The sequence below is a fragment of the Lytechinus pictus genome, chromosome 7, assembly GCF_037042905.1.
Source record: "Lytechinus pictus isolate F3 Inbred chromosome 7, Lp3.0, whole genome shotgun sequence".
Lineage (NCBI taxonomy): Eukaryota > Metazoa > Echinodermata > Echinoidea > Temnopleuroida > Toxopneustidae > Lytechinus > Lytechinus pictus.
In genome coordinates, this window is record NC_087251.1 from 41,317,029 (window position 1) to 41,331,223 (window position 14,195).

The 14,195-nt window shown below is 36.2% G+C and overlaps 1 protein-coding gene across 1 annotated transcript in view; it reads left to right on the top strand.

Annotated features, from left to right (window-relative positions):
• The window catches only part of LOC129264412 (probable methyltransferase TARBP1), a 59,907-nt gene that overhangs the window by 22,487 nt on the left and 23,225 nt on the right, over positions 1 to 14,195 (top strand). The window contains exons 7-12 of the mRNA XM_064102697.1: positions 7,217 to 7,349; positions 7,763 to 7,949; positions 8,666 to 8,877; positions 10,229 to 10,383; positions 10,838 to 10,932; positions 13,210 to 13,392. Coding sequence (XP_063958767.1) covers positions 7,217 to 7,349; positions 7,763 to 7,949; positions 8,666 to 8,877; positions 10,229 to 10,383; positions 10,838 to 10,932; positions 13,210 to 13,392 — 965 coding nt within the window. The remainder of the gene's footprint in view (positions 1 to 7,216; positions 7,350 to 7,762; positions 7,950 to 8,665; positions 8,878 to 10,228; positions 10,384 to 10,837; positions 10,933 to 13,209; positions 13,393 to 14,195) is intronic.

Genomic DNA, 14,195 nt, shown 5'->3' on the forward strand with positions numbered 1-14,195 from the left:
ATCTATCAAATGCGACCTCTTTTCGACGTGCAAACTCAACACAAGTCTCTGCAGAATCCCTCTTGAGATCACGAAACATCTGACGGTATGCCTCTGGGACTAGCTCAAACGCCTGAAGGATGGCATCTTTCATTTTCCAATAGTCAAAAGCGTGATCATAGCTCAATGCAGACACGACAGACTGTGCCTTGCCTGAAATTACTTGCTGAATGAGCAATGCCCAGTCACTTTCAGGCCATTCCATTTTCCTGGCTACTCTCTCAAACAAAAGAAAGAACGAGTCTAAATCAGTCTCATCATACCTTGGAATAAGCTTTACCCTGGCAGAGAACCCAGCTTCCATTGACCTTTTCTCTCTCTCACCCAACTGCCCACTCTGAGACACAATTTCACTATGCCGCATCATCTCAAACTCCAGTCGCTTTCTTTCCATTTCCCTCTCATGCTCAGCAGCTCTCAGCCTATCTCTTCTTTCTTCTAGTTCAATACGGGCCAGTGCAAGCCGTACTTCATCACTGTCAAGTTTAGTTCTGTCATCACAATCATTATCAGAATCACCACTCATACTTTCAGGTATCAATTCCGCACGGGCCGCAATAGCAGAAAATAACTCTGCCTTAGTCTTCAAATCCGAAAGATCTAGCGACATTTTCTGTCCAACCGCTATCAGATCATCTTTACGCAGCTGACGCAAGCGAACGAGTGTAAGGTCTGCCTCTAAAAACGTATCTACATTAAACTGTGCCATATTTCTCTATCCAGTAAATTGACAGAAAAAAAAGAAGAATGAAAGAAAAGAAACAAGTATTTAGGAGATCTAACAACAGTATGTCTAAAAAAAAAAATCATTAAAATGTCATGCGCCCATGCCACGGACCAGGCTATGTCACACGCGTTTCAGTTTTGAAACCATATGTTCAGGTCTAATGTCAAAATAGTATGACCTAGTCTAAGAGACAAAAAAAAAAAAGGTCACATCAAAAACTCCTCTATTCTAAGACTAAGAGTCTAACTCTAACGTTAAGGCTCTAGAATGGCATAGGACCTAGACTGACTCAAGAATCAAGGATAGGTCTAAATCATCAAAGTAGACAACGTTACGAAATGTCCTTGCCGGCCAAACTCATCCAGGCAATGAACAGAGCAGAATCGCGACGAAAAATGTCCTGGAAAGTGTAGAAAAATGCACAGTATTGACAGTAAGAATATTAAATAGCACCAGCCAACGACTGCAGTACAAGCTATTTAATAAATAGACCTAAATCCTGAAATCGAGACCACAAACAACGCCTACGCTACATGTAACTTAGTACAGAAGTAGCCGAGACAAGCAAGCAGTAGGCAAATGCCAAAGCAGAGAAAACCCCGACATCAAATTAGATACGTGGGACAATAACGTAAACAAAAGCGAGATCGGACACAACCCGAGCAAGAAAAATGGCTTGTAAAATTATATTTCGGACAAGCCCCCATATGTCATATCAGGGAGGGGAGCTTAAGAAAATACCCTTCCTGGTATGACTATCACAACAACTCCATCAACAATACAAAACAGAAACAAACGGAAAATGAGGCAAAATTCATAAAATTACCTTAAAACTTCTTTTATTACGCAAAGGCGCCCTCTTGCGCTGACAAGAATCGCACATGTACATGACAAAGTGCAATCTATCAATATTAGAAGTATTAACTTATTCCATAGATAATGTTTTTAATTGACCGTGCATCACTAAACATAATTTTTCCTGTTTTTAGCAACTTGGTTTGCATCAAATAAAAACAAAAACAAAGTTCAGTGTTATGTCATATGAATTCCATACACCATTTTTGTCTTGCATGAATAGCAGGAGTAAGACATAGGGCCTTTTCACACATGAATCTTGAATCATTGTAATGATGATTGCAATTCATCTTTAGAATCATCAGACCTTTCACACGCTCACTCGGAATCTGTGATTTGAATTCGAATTCCCGAGCGAAGGCGGTATGTGTCCTTGGTGACTAGTCAATCAAAGCGCTGCATCGCAAATGAGTGCATGACAATTGTATTATCTACAGAAGTGCTTTAAAGGTCACATAAACTCGGCCCCCAAAAGATGTTTTGGAGGTCAGGCCTTTCACACGCAAAATTCGTACCATAATTTGAGTGAAACTTAACTGGAATTCACCTCCGGAGTAGAATTTGAATTTGTGATTGTGATTAGCGTTTGTGATTCTAATATTATTCTAGTTTGGTTTCACACATTCTAAAAATTCGTATTTAGCCTTAGTTTTCACTGGAATCATCATTCAAATTATGATTTTTTTACTGTGTGAAAGGGTGGATAGGCTCTGGCCACTTTTGTGATGACAGCGGAGATGCTGTCAACTTCAAATCTTAACAAAGGTCTAGTTCGGGGGTTTTCAAAGTATGACCCACAGGCTGCATCCAGCCCGCTGAGCTTCTTAGTGCATCCCACTAGACTCTACTGTTTCTTTCCCTCTTTTTAATCACTTTTATGTCATAATTTGAAACATGCATCAATGCCACTACATTGTGAGCCCTCAGCCCATTGAACCATAATGAAGGTTGTGACAATATAATGACTTATAATGAAAGTTCGGTGAGTTTTGAGCCGTTTCTGTCTTTTCTAGTCTGTTATTCAATGAAATCAAACATAGCAATAATACATTGACAGCAACCCCCAGTTTGGATCTACATATTACACGTGTGAAAGTGCAGTTTCCACAATGAACATTATTATAGAACTCAAACCGACACACCTTATCAAGTGAACATTTGCACCAGTGCCTTCGTCTGGCAATCACTCATTTTGTACCAAGGGTTAAGCAACATATTGCTGACAGACAGTGATGATTCTGTGCAAGTTCAGGTCACATGAGTAAGGTCAAAGGTCATTTACAGTCAATGAACATTGTATTTTATTATCATACAGCGTGTCCCACGAAAAATGTGAATGGAACTTACGATGGGTATATCAAAATTACAATATTATTTAATTTGTTTATATTTTACACTCATAAACTACAACTTATTTTCTCTTTAATAGTGGATGAAGTTTTATGTGATATGGTCCATTAATCACAAAGATATGAGCATTTGTTAATTACACATCAGGAAACCTCTCCATCCAAGTTTTGTATAAAATAATATGTGTAGTCAGGCTCAGTTATTCAAGTGGTGCAATCGATTCACGTTCAGTCACAGCATGGAAGTAAATCTGCGAGGATTTTTTTTGTTCATGACTTGGGGATGACCTATTCATTCATCCCCCTCTAATGAATAGATGAGATCACGGATTTAAACGAAATTGTTTTAATTTATTTCTTTGAAGTTATTCTTTTAATAGCTTCTTTGTTCTTTGATGTTCATGTTTCATTAAAGATATCAAGTTTAACTAAATATATCCTGCTTATTATCTTAAAACTTGATTTTTATGCCCCCGGAGATGAAGTCCGGAGGGGGTATTAAGCGTTGCCCCTGTCCGTCCGTCCGTCCCCCCACTTGGTTTCCGCGCAATAACTCGAAAAATATTCAATGGATTTTAAAATTTGTTGGTGTGTAGGTAGATGACACAAAAATACAGGCTAAGTTCGAATTCGGAGTCCGCAGGTCAAAGGTCACAGCTCATTATATATGCGAGTTGGTTCATAGGTCTCAATTTGTTCATCATGCATATTGGTTTCTGCACGATATTATGTTCAATCATATTGAATGAATTTCTGATCGCGTTAAGTGGGGGCATTTGTGTCCTCTGGACACATCAAATTTCTAGTTTTTTTTTAATTTAAGTATCGGTACGCAAATTGTCAGCCAAAAATCTAAAAAAGGGAAATAAAGTAAGAGTGAATAATGATATGATTGGACTGCATAATTTATTCAGCATAGTAACAAAACTTGGATTGAGAGGTTTTCTGATGAGTACTGAAAGAAGGCTCATATCTCTGTGTTTGATTTACCATATTGCATAAAATTTAAGACAGTTGTATAAAACAAATGCAAATTTATGATTGTAAAATAACTTGATTTTGTAATATTTACATTATGCTCATCTAAAGTTCCATTAACATTTTTTGTGGGACATGCTGGATAAATGATGTTTTAAAAAAAAAATTCAATAGTTGTTTTCAAAGTCAGCACTGCTGCTATGTTGAATCATGTAATGTCGGCAAGACTGCCAGAGGCATTGCACTTGTTAAAAAACTAACTTACTATCCATATCTGTTATCATTACTTAACCCTTCAAATATGTCACATCTTTATATGTGGTGTTCAATGCTCCTAGAGTCCTGAAAGTGAGGAAATTGAACAACAATTAAAGAGCATTCACGAAATTCCTATCAATAGTTCAGCGAGGTGAACAAACAAGGCAGTCGATTTTTCTAATTGGTTCTCTCTCCTCTCATCCAGTCGAATGACAATAGACTATCGCTTTCCATTGAGAGGGAAAAGAAATGCGAGAAGGAGAAGCCTTCCAATCCTCTTGAAATAGCTCCAAGGGAATCCCAGTGATTGAAGGCAGCCTATCACGTGTATTCCCATGTGACATTACCGTTCACGTGGCTAATCATGCTACCTAGTATACACAGCCAAGGATTCATTGCGGTTGCAAAGACGTGATCACCACGGGAGATTCCCTCCACTGATGACGTGAAGCGATCGAACGTGTTGATCGTATCTGGAAGGGAGTCGACTTTGAAATTGATATTCACAAAAACAACTTTTAGTGAGGATTTGAGACTTATCTTTAATAGAGAAAACATCTCTTTTCTTTATTCACTCATAATTTTTTTTAAATATTGAATTTGAATTGTAACCCATCCCCATAGCTTGTTCAATAATGGTGTACTTTTGCCAAAATTAACTGAACAATTTTCTTTATACATTGGGACGCACTGTATATTCAATACTTGTTTTGGGGCACCATTTTCTTCAAAATTGTCCTAAATCTGCAACATGAATTTGACAGAGACCCTTAATTTCTTTTAAAGAATTTTTGTTATACGTGTAAGTAACATGATTTGTCATAGTCCTATGTCACGAGAAAGTCCACTATAAAACATACATGTATTGATCTGTGCAGCTTCTAATACCTGTAACTTCTAATACTATTATATTGTTCATTACCCAATTGTGTGATAAACACCCCAAAATAGATGAATAGCCCTAAGATTGAAAAAAATAGTCTTTTAAAATTGACTCCTATTATCCTGTCCCTGATTTATGATTGTGTCCCTGGGTATGTGTAGATGGACTGCTTATTATTATGCCAGGAGTACCATATTATGACACAATTGTGCTTTTCACCAATTATTTGTTATAAGCTACTGAAATCCTTGAATCTGATTGGCTCAGAGCAAATATGATTTTTTTTTCACGAAGTGTTCCCAAGGATACCCATTCACCTCACTTGGGTTGAGTATAGTAAAATGTGGGTGAATTTCTTACTGAAGGAAAACACACCATGGCTGGGATTTGAACCCATGTTCCACTGATTGAAAGATGAGTTAAAACCGCTAGGCCACGACACCCCATTTTTCTACAAGTTTGCAGATGAGAATGACATGGATTATATTCTGCTTTAATATAGTGCTTTATAATACATTGGAACAATGTCTTTAAACACTTGACAGATATATTACCCCGGTCATCAGACCCTGGCATGTCCAGATACAATGTATGCACTTTCTTCACTCCCTGGGGAGTATTATGAATAGAGTGCAATATTCTTTGTAGTTTGTACTTTTTTTCGAAGATTTTCAGACTTAATTGATTTTTCACATCATTTCTCAGACATGAAGGAATTGATACTTTTAGCCTGAATGCTGGAGTGCACGGACCCAGAATGAATAATTTCTCCATCTTTCGATATATTTTTCTGAACTGAACTGGAAATTTTGAAGAAAATTCCATCAGTTTTGATGGAGCACAGTAATAAGAATTCAAACAAATAGATCCTCTGTCAATTTATACCACAAGCATTGGTCAAACTAGAGCTAAAATGATGATCTGTGCATGTGTGTGTTTCTCAGACTATTGTTTTCTAGAGTACGTCACTTGGGTGTGGGCGTGTGAATAGATATGCCTGTTAAACAATGTGACCAAAAACACATCAGATTGATCCATAAATGCACACGAGGAAAGCATTCTAATTATAGCTTCATTTTTTATTAATTGAATTTAAGATTGGTAAACAGGTCTATGGTGAGACATGTGAGACATTTACGTAATTCTTGAAGGTAGTTTATTTATCATAGGTTTGTTATTTATTTTTCTGTTTTTCATACTGTGTTTTCATAATTTATGTTATTCATGTGGATATCTGTTCATTTTATTTCCCTTGTCAGTATGTTCTGACAAGAAGTAAGACATTTATCTCACAGTTTTATCCATGTCATGATGTGTCTATTGTATTAGAAGGGAAGGGGTAAATCTTACAACTTGGGACTGAATGAAGTAGTTCAGATATGATATGTTACATGCCTTTATTGCGAGAATTACCCCACCCCATGCCTTCTTTTACAAAATTCTTTAATAATAATAATGAACTATATTTGTATAGCGTTTATCTTTAAAAATGTCTGCAAGCACTTAAGAATTTAGAAATAGATTTATTTTCAGCCAAAAATGAAGTTGTACATGTATAGTTTTTGACAATTTGAAGATTAACATTCTGCCTCAATTTAAGACATTTTTTTGTTGTTGTCAGTTGGCACCATGTGCAAATGAGAACAAGTGTTCAAGTTCTTTAATGAACTTTTCTGGAGTCAAATGGATGGTATTTCAATTAAATGTTCTCCAAGATTTTACCAAAAATGCTTGACTTGTTTCTTTCATAGCCATTACAAGCATTGACTCAGTGTACTCCTGAGTTCACTCTGTTTAACCCTGGCAGAGAAAAGATTCTTAGTAAAGGAAAGATGTGACAATGCATGGAAAATGAATAGAATTGATAGTAAAAGAAAAATGGCAGAATATTGCATAAAAGAATGATAAAAGGAAAATCATGCATTCAAACATATTATTCGAAATAAGAAAACACCCCAAAAGGAAGCCAAACAAGTAATGCTCACAAAACTGTAAAGGTCACAAATGTTACACATTCATTTTCCATTGTTGTGGACAAAAATGAAGGTGAAATCTTTCTTTATGAAATTAATTTTTATTCCCCAACATTAATGTCATTTTTGTTTCTCACCTATTTTTTGTGAATAGCTTTCTTATGTGATATACTAAAGCTGATATGTGAGCAGGCGTGGGGTTCCATCAATATCGCGTTTGTATCCGAGGCTTTAGCAAGTATCCCAGCATTCCCTGCATGGCGACATTCATCCCTCCAGATGATAAGGTAAGATGTTCCGTTTCTTTTCTCTGGACCTTATTACCATGATATTATTTGTAAATGACGTGAAAGATTACCATAGTCATGTCTCATCTTTCACACTTGATAATTTTATTTGTCTTCTGATATTGTATTTTGAATATTTTGAAGGATTTTTTTTAGAATGAAAAAATCACTAGTTTTGAGGTGTTTTTTTTAATTCTTCAATTTTTTTTTGATCTATTTTTCTATTGATTGATTCATATATGAAATATTGTTCATTAATTTATTCATCCATCCATCTGTCCACCCATCTTTCTTTCATTCTTCCTTTCGTTCTTTCTTTCGTTCGTTCGTTCTTTCTTTCTTTCATTCTTTCTTTCTTTCTTCATGTTTACCCATTAAAAGTTGTATGTTGGTATATTGATTGACATCTTTAGGGATAAGCTGTCTTCTGGTATCCTGTATAGTTCCACTGGTTACCGAGCCATCATCCAGTGCTTCTTCCTTAGAGCCTGTCTACATCTCCTAGACTGGACTACTATCTCACTGCATCAGTTCTCCAATTTACTTAGTATATGCAATACTGGACATGTTCTGAAGAGGGGTTCACCACTCTGGGAGGAGGTGATTAATTAGATATTTTGGATGGTATAGTTCTAAAGATATCAATATTTTCATTTTCCTGATGAGTTACCAGGGAACCATATCATGAACACACCCCTGTTTGATTTCTATATCCTAGATTAAAATGTATTCTCATATGTATCATGTTTGACTTGTTAGGTGGAATTAGTAAAGGATTATGAAATTTTAATGAATAGTTAATTCCTTCGACAAAATACATACATGTATATGCACTTTCACATTTTGTTGCTGTGATGACTTTTTTCCGCACATTTGTTATGAGTGTTCTTATCAATTGATTCAATATCATTGGGATTGTTGTAAAAAAACATGATAATGTGATCCCTTCTTTGAAAAGAAAGAAGTCTACAATGCTGTGAAATATATTTGAAAAAAATGTTCTTGTATTAACTGTATGAAGTATGACTGTGATTTGAAATTCTATTCTAAAAGATGAAAGCTTGATTTGAAAGCCAATATTTTAGGATGTTTAACCTTCAATCCTATAGCGCAGTCACATTTTCCCTACAGCGGCCGTACAGCGAGTCGAAAACAGCCGTTTTTACCATTTTTTCGTACCAGCTACATATAGGTGGTTTGAATAAAAATGGAGAAAACGGCTGTTTTCGACTCGCCGTACGACCGCCGTAGGGGAAATGTGACTGAAGCATTATCCTTTCATTCTTGATCTCTTGATTCATTCATTCATTCCTCAGGTGTGTCTCACTCTTCGTGAAAACATGCTAAATAATGACACCCAGTCACCATGGCAACCATGCATTCAAGAGGTCAAAGGATATCTGCATGTTGAGCCAATCAAAGAAGCACTAGAAAGGGATGATCTACCCAATAGAGAGGAGGCATTACGAGTTGCCATAGCGATGCTGGTTGTAGCGGACTCTGCTGCCTTGTACGAGACTCAAAATAGGTAATAGATGATTGCTTGCAAGTATGACATGGTGACTTAAGTGTGCACAGTGACCTGTGTCTGTGCAATTCTGATCAAAGGAGGCATGCAACGATTTCTCTGAAACAGGTTTTCATTAAAAGAATGAATCAATATGCAGCATCCCTCTTTGAAATCCCTGAATCTTGAATATAGTGTACTGGTACGCAGATATGGGTCACCATTGTTTTTTTTTTATAAGAAGTTTGTAAGAAATTCATATAATTGCTCTAATTTTGATGTGATTTTGTTTGTACACTTACTCTTGAGAATTATAAGGCACAATTTCAGTTGAAACTCTGGTGGAATTTCAAAGAAATTCATGTTTAATCTTGGGACGAATTTTAGGTGCACGGACAGAGGGCCCCTTTATGGTAGAGTGATGAAAGTTGAACCTTTCTATGGTACATCGTTCGTCCCACTCGGTACTTATACTGTTACTCTCTCATAGAATATAAATGTTCAATAATTTCTGTAAGAAGATCAAAATTTGAATTACATATGTACCAGTTTATATGTGTGTCTTGTCTTGTATCCATATCTCTCTCATTCATTTATTTGCTTTCTCTCTCCCTCTCTTTCTCTATCCTTTCTGACTACTGTCTCCTGTCTCCCTCTTCCTGTCCAACTCTCTCTGTCTATCCCTCTCTCTCACTCTCCTACATGTCTTGTCTACTCGTTTCCTTTCTCTTCAGTATTCAATTGTATTATTTCACTGTACAAACAGGGCCTATATGTTTACAAGCCCAGCTTATTGTTATATGTCCACCAACCATAAACTATACTTTTTGCTAGGCGTGAGTTGTAATTTGTACACATGCTCCTGTGTCTACATTGTACCTTATGTAAAACAATTCTCAATAAGTATCTCAAGATTTTATTTTGTACATTGTATGTTTTGCTAAAGTTTGAAAAATAAACTGAAATTATCTGTATGATTTGTAGTCTCCTTGCAAGACCAGTGCTACCACTATGCCTAAATAAGTGCTTCTGGGCCCCGTCTTACAAGGAGTTACAATTGATCCGATCGATCTCAAGTATATGGAAATCCATCAATGTCATAATTTTTCTTTAGGAAATTTGCTCAATGTCCTTGAAAACAAAGAGAAGCATACTGAATTGTCAAGAAAACAGTGAATGTATGAATATGCATCATTCTGGAAAATATTTTGAACAAACATGTAATTTTAGATGTTGACGTTGCTGGCTTTCCATAGTTGCAATTGATCGGATCAATTGTGACTATTTGTAAGACGGGGCCCAGGTGTATTGAATATTGTTGAATATTATATCATTATTCATAAACTTTTCTCTGCTCTTGCTATTCTATCAGCAGTATGTCTGACCTACTCCAACCCTTGCATGATGTACTAGGTAGATCAGGGAGTCATGTTTATCAGCCTATCCAAAGGACTGATAAAGCATTACAGATTCTACATGTTCTACTCCAAGAATCAAAAACTTCATCTCAAAAACAGTGCTACTCAGGTAAGTCTTGACAGTAAGGGGGGGGGGGTGTCCAGGATTTATTAGGGGCATTTTTTTTTTTAAACAAGAAAAAGAACCAGTAAAGATAAAAAAGAAAGAATGCTATCCCAACTCAAGAGCATTTTTTTCTGTTGATTTTTTTACCCAACACGAAAAAAGGCCCCCTCTCTCTAGGTGCCCTTTAGTGAAGTTTTGAGGATGGAAATCAAATTCAGCTAGTTTTAAAGGGGAAGTTCATCCTAATGGAAAGTTGGTTTGGATTAAAAGCAGAAAAAAATAGAAGGAACTTATTGGTGAAGATTTGGTACAACTCTATCAAAGATTAAGATAGTTATTGTTTTTAAAATATTGATTATTTGATGTCTCTTAGTTTTAACATCAAATTGGAGCTAACGATTGGACATTGTTATACATGTAGGTGTGTATACCACTGTCTTATTTTATTTTCAATCAGGATTTTTCTCGTCATTGACAATCCTCCTGTGTGAGACCCTTGATGAAATCTTTCAGTATCTCATCCGCCAATTACTTGCAAACAACCATGTTCAGGTGAGAACAGGACTCTTTCATTGTCATTGTGTAATTTTTTTTCATGTTCGCTTTTTATTATATAACAAAGATTGTCATATCCCTTCATTAAATGAACTCTCTGTATAAAACACTAGAATTCTGTATTAGCTGTTATTTTCGCGAATTGCGGGGGTCCTGACATTTTCAGAGGTTGTAGTATTTGTGTTTGGAAGATGAACCAAACGCAACCATAGCATTTCAGAGAAGCATAAATAGTGCTAAACATGTGCAAAAATTTGCTTCTCAAAGCCCTCATGCTTACATGTCTTTTGTACATTAATATGTCCCTGTAAGAACAGTTAGAAAGTGTGGAAAAAGTGGCTTTAATTTCACTTTTTTTGTACTTCTAGCTCTGAAATTCGTCATGTCACAGTTTGATCTGTAAAAGCAATCTTTGGAAGTTGTGTTTTATTAGATTTGTTTGTAAAAAGTTGGTTTAAGTGCAAAAATGTTGAATTTTGTTCACAGAAGCTTACACCTCTAAAAACCTCTGGTCATGTGACTTATAATATTAATGAGTATGCAAATAGCTGTACCTGTGTATAGAGTCAATCAGATGACAATAAAACCAAATTATTTCATGGAAAATACACTGTAATATTAGAGTGAGTGAATAAATATTGATAAAAATATGTTAGGAAATAATCTAGGCTTTGAATTTGTTTGAGAAATAAAAAAAGTGAAATTCTAGCTAACAAATTTTTCAACCTTATTTTTATGTACATATATCTCAATTTTTTCACCACACAGGATGTTTGTGTTTGTTGTACTGAATTTGCGACCGATTAGCAATTTTCGAAATCCTCGAAAATAACAGCTTATGCAAGCCTTTCAAATCCTTGCATCTGATTGGCTGAAAACAAGATAGCCTGTGAAAATCTCTGTGAAATGCTCCCCTGAACTTGATACAACACTGAAGCTTAATATCCAATTCAAACACCAATTGTAATGTGCAGTATTTTCAATCAATCTTTAATATCCCTCAATCAAAATGAGAGATATAAACAAATGAGTGTTTTAAAAAATCACTGCGATGGTGGATTCCATATGATCACTCTACTTTATATTTATAGAAGCAATTAAATTGAAAGTCCTGAGACTCCGGAAGACCCAAATCCTTATGATCAAGTGACACTTATACAAACAGGAATCACGTCATGATAGTTAAGTCACTACCGATGTAACTCGTGTTTGGCATTATGGAACAATTTTATTGGCGTCCTCGGAAGTAGCTTTATTTTCTTTTAATTCTGTTACTACATGTATCTACCACAAAATAATGAGGTTTTAGTAGAAAACTATTAAAATGAAGAGTTCTAGTGATAGAACAGACTCATTCTCCTTGTTCTTAATATCATAAAGAAGGCAGAAACCACACATACTTGGAAAATGATGATATGAAAAGCCCATGTTAAATAGCAAATTGTTCATACTTTTTACAGGAAATTTTAATGATAATTATATATGCTTTGTATACAGAGAATACATAGAGACGTGAAGTTTTAAAGTGTGCTTCTAAAAGAATTTGATATAATGACCCCTTATTTACAATGTCTATTGCTTTGATAATTTTATCATAAGCAGTGGTGCTGGAACATTCTGGCCAAACAGTACTGTGGGAAGGCGATCAACTGTGTATTAAAGAAAGTAGTTGCATTAAACACTCATTCCAGTCTGTAAAACCAAGGTTTATTGTCACTACAATCATAGTAGGTCAAGATCCATTACAATAACATAAACTTAACTTTGTGAAATCATGGATTGTAAGCTGAAAAATAAACGAATATACTGAAGATCACCAACACAGATAAGCGCACATGGGACAGTGTATTATTACTGCTTAGTACTGCTCAAATTTTATGCTTGTTTTGATTATTTCTCGGCAATTATACACCTTCTTCCAGAGTCCTTAGGTGTATATTTTTCATTTGCAGTATACATAGACACCTGGGTGGTCATTTGATTGAATTCTGAATGAACTCGTTCTTGAATCCATTACCACAAATGGCATTTACCTGTAACAATGGTTCGACCCTCCAACCGTGGTCTGCAGACTACTCCGACCCCTTGTCTGATCAGAACGTTCCGATTTCATTGATCATAAACTCATCAAATGGCATTTACTTCGACCCTCCAACCGTGGTCTGCAGACTACTTCGACCCCTTGTCTGCTCAGAACGTTCCGATTACACTGGTCATAAACTCATCAAATGTTGTGATTTAGAAGATTAATTCTCTGTTTTGCTATCTTACCAGGTGCATGATGTCAATAGCATCAGCCTGTATCGGTCATTTCTTGATGCTCTACTGGACCATGCAGTGAGAGAAAACAATGGTCAAGCGAAGAATTCACAAATCTTGACCATCAAGATCATAGAAGGCAGGAAGCAGCTTTTGAAAGGTTGTCAAGCCCTCATGAACTCACAGCTCCAGGATGAGGTATGCAGAGCTGCCAACCATTAGGTTTTGCCGTAATCATTACGTTTTTTCATTCAAATTACGGCATTATGGTTTTTCTTTTCAAATTACGTTTTTTGACAATTTTGATAATGTGTGTACATAATTGTACAGGGGCGGATCCAGCTTTTTATAAAGGGGGGGGGTTGGGGTGGTATGCGAGGGAGCGTAGCGACCGAGTCCAAGCGAGCGAGGGGGGAGGGTGTGGGAGGGGGGTGTCCCCCCTCCCACAGTAGGGAAAATTTTTGAAAATCTGTGTGTGAAAATGGCGTTTTCTTGCATAAAATAGAATAAAATAAAATTACAAGTTTAAAAAAAAAGATAAGATTTAAAAAAATGGTCCCCGGATTTTTTTTTTGGGGGGGTTGCAACCCCCCCTCTAGATCCGCTTCTGTTGTATGTATGTGTAGTGCGTGTTGAGCCCGAGATGAGCCTGGTACTTGCGCGTGCGTAGTCGCCCGCCGGCCGGTTTTCCAACGCACTTTAATAATTTGATAGCGCGCGCGTACATACGTTTATAGTTGAACATGCGAGCGGCATGCATGGCACGAATCGTGATGTATAGTGACTGGTAAATATGTCTGTAAGGATGATGACGTCATCCAAGATGGCAACTTACGATGACCAACGAAAGGATCGAGGATGATTATGTTTTGATCATCATTTGAAAGGAAATAGCAGTAACTGCGGTCTAAGGTACGATATTTCTGAATTTTATATATCTTATCTTAAATTTGCATGTAATTTCTTTCCTATAAAGTGATGTTTTATTTAAAAAAAAAACG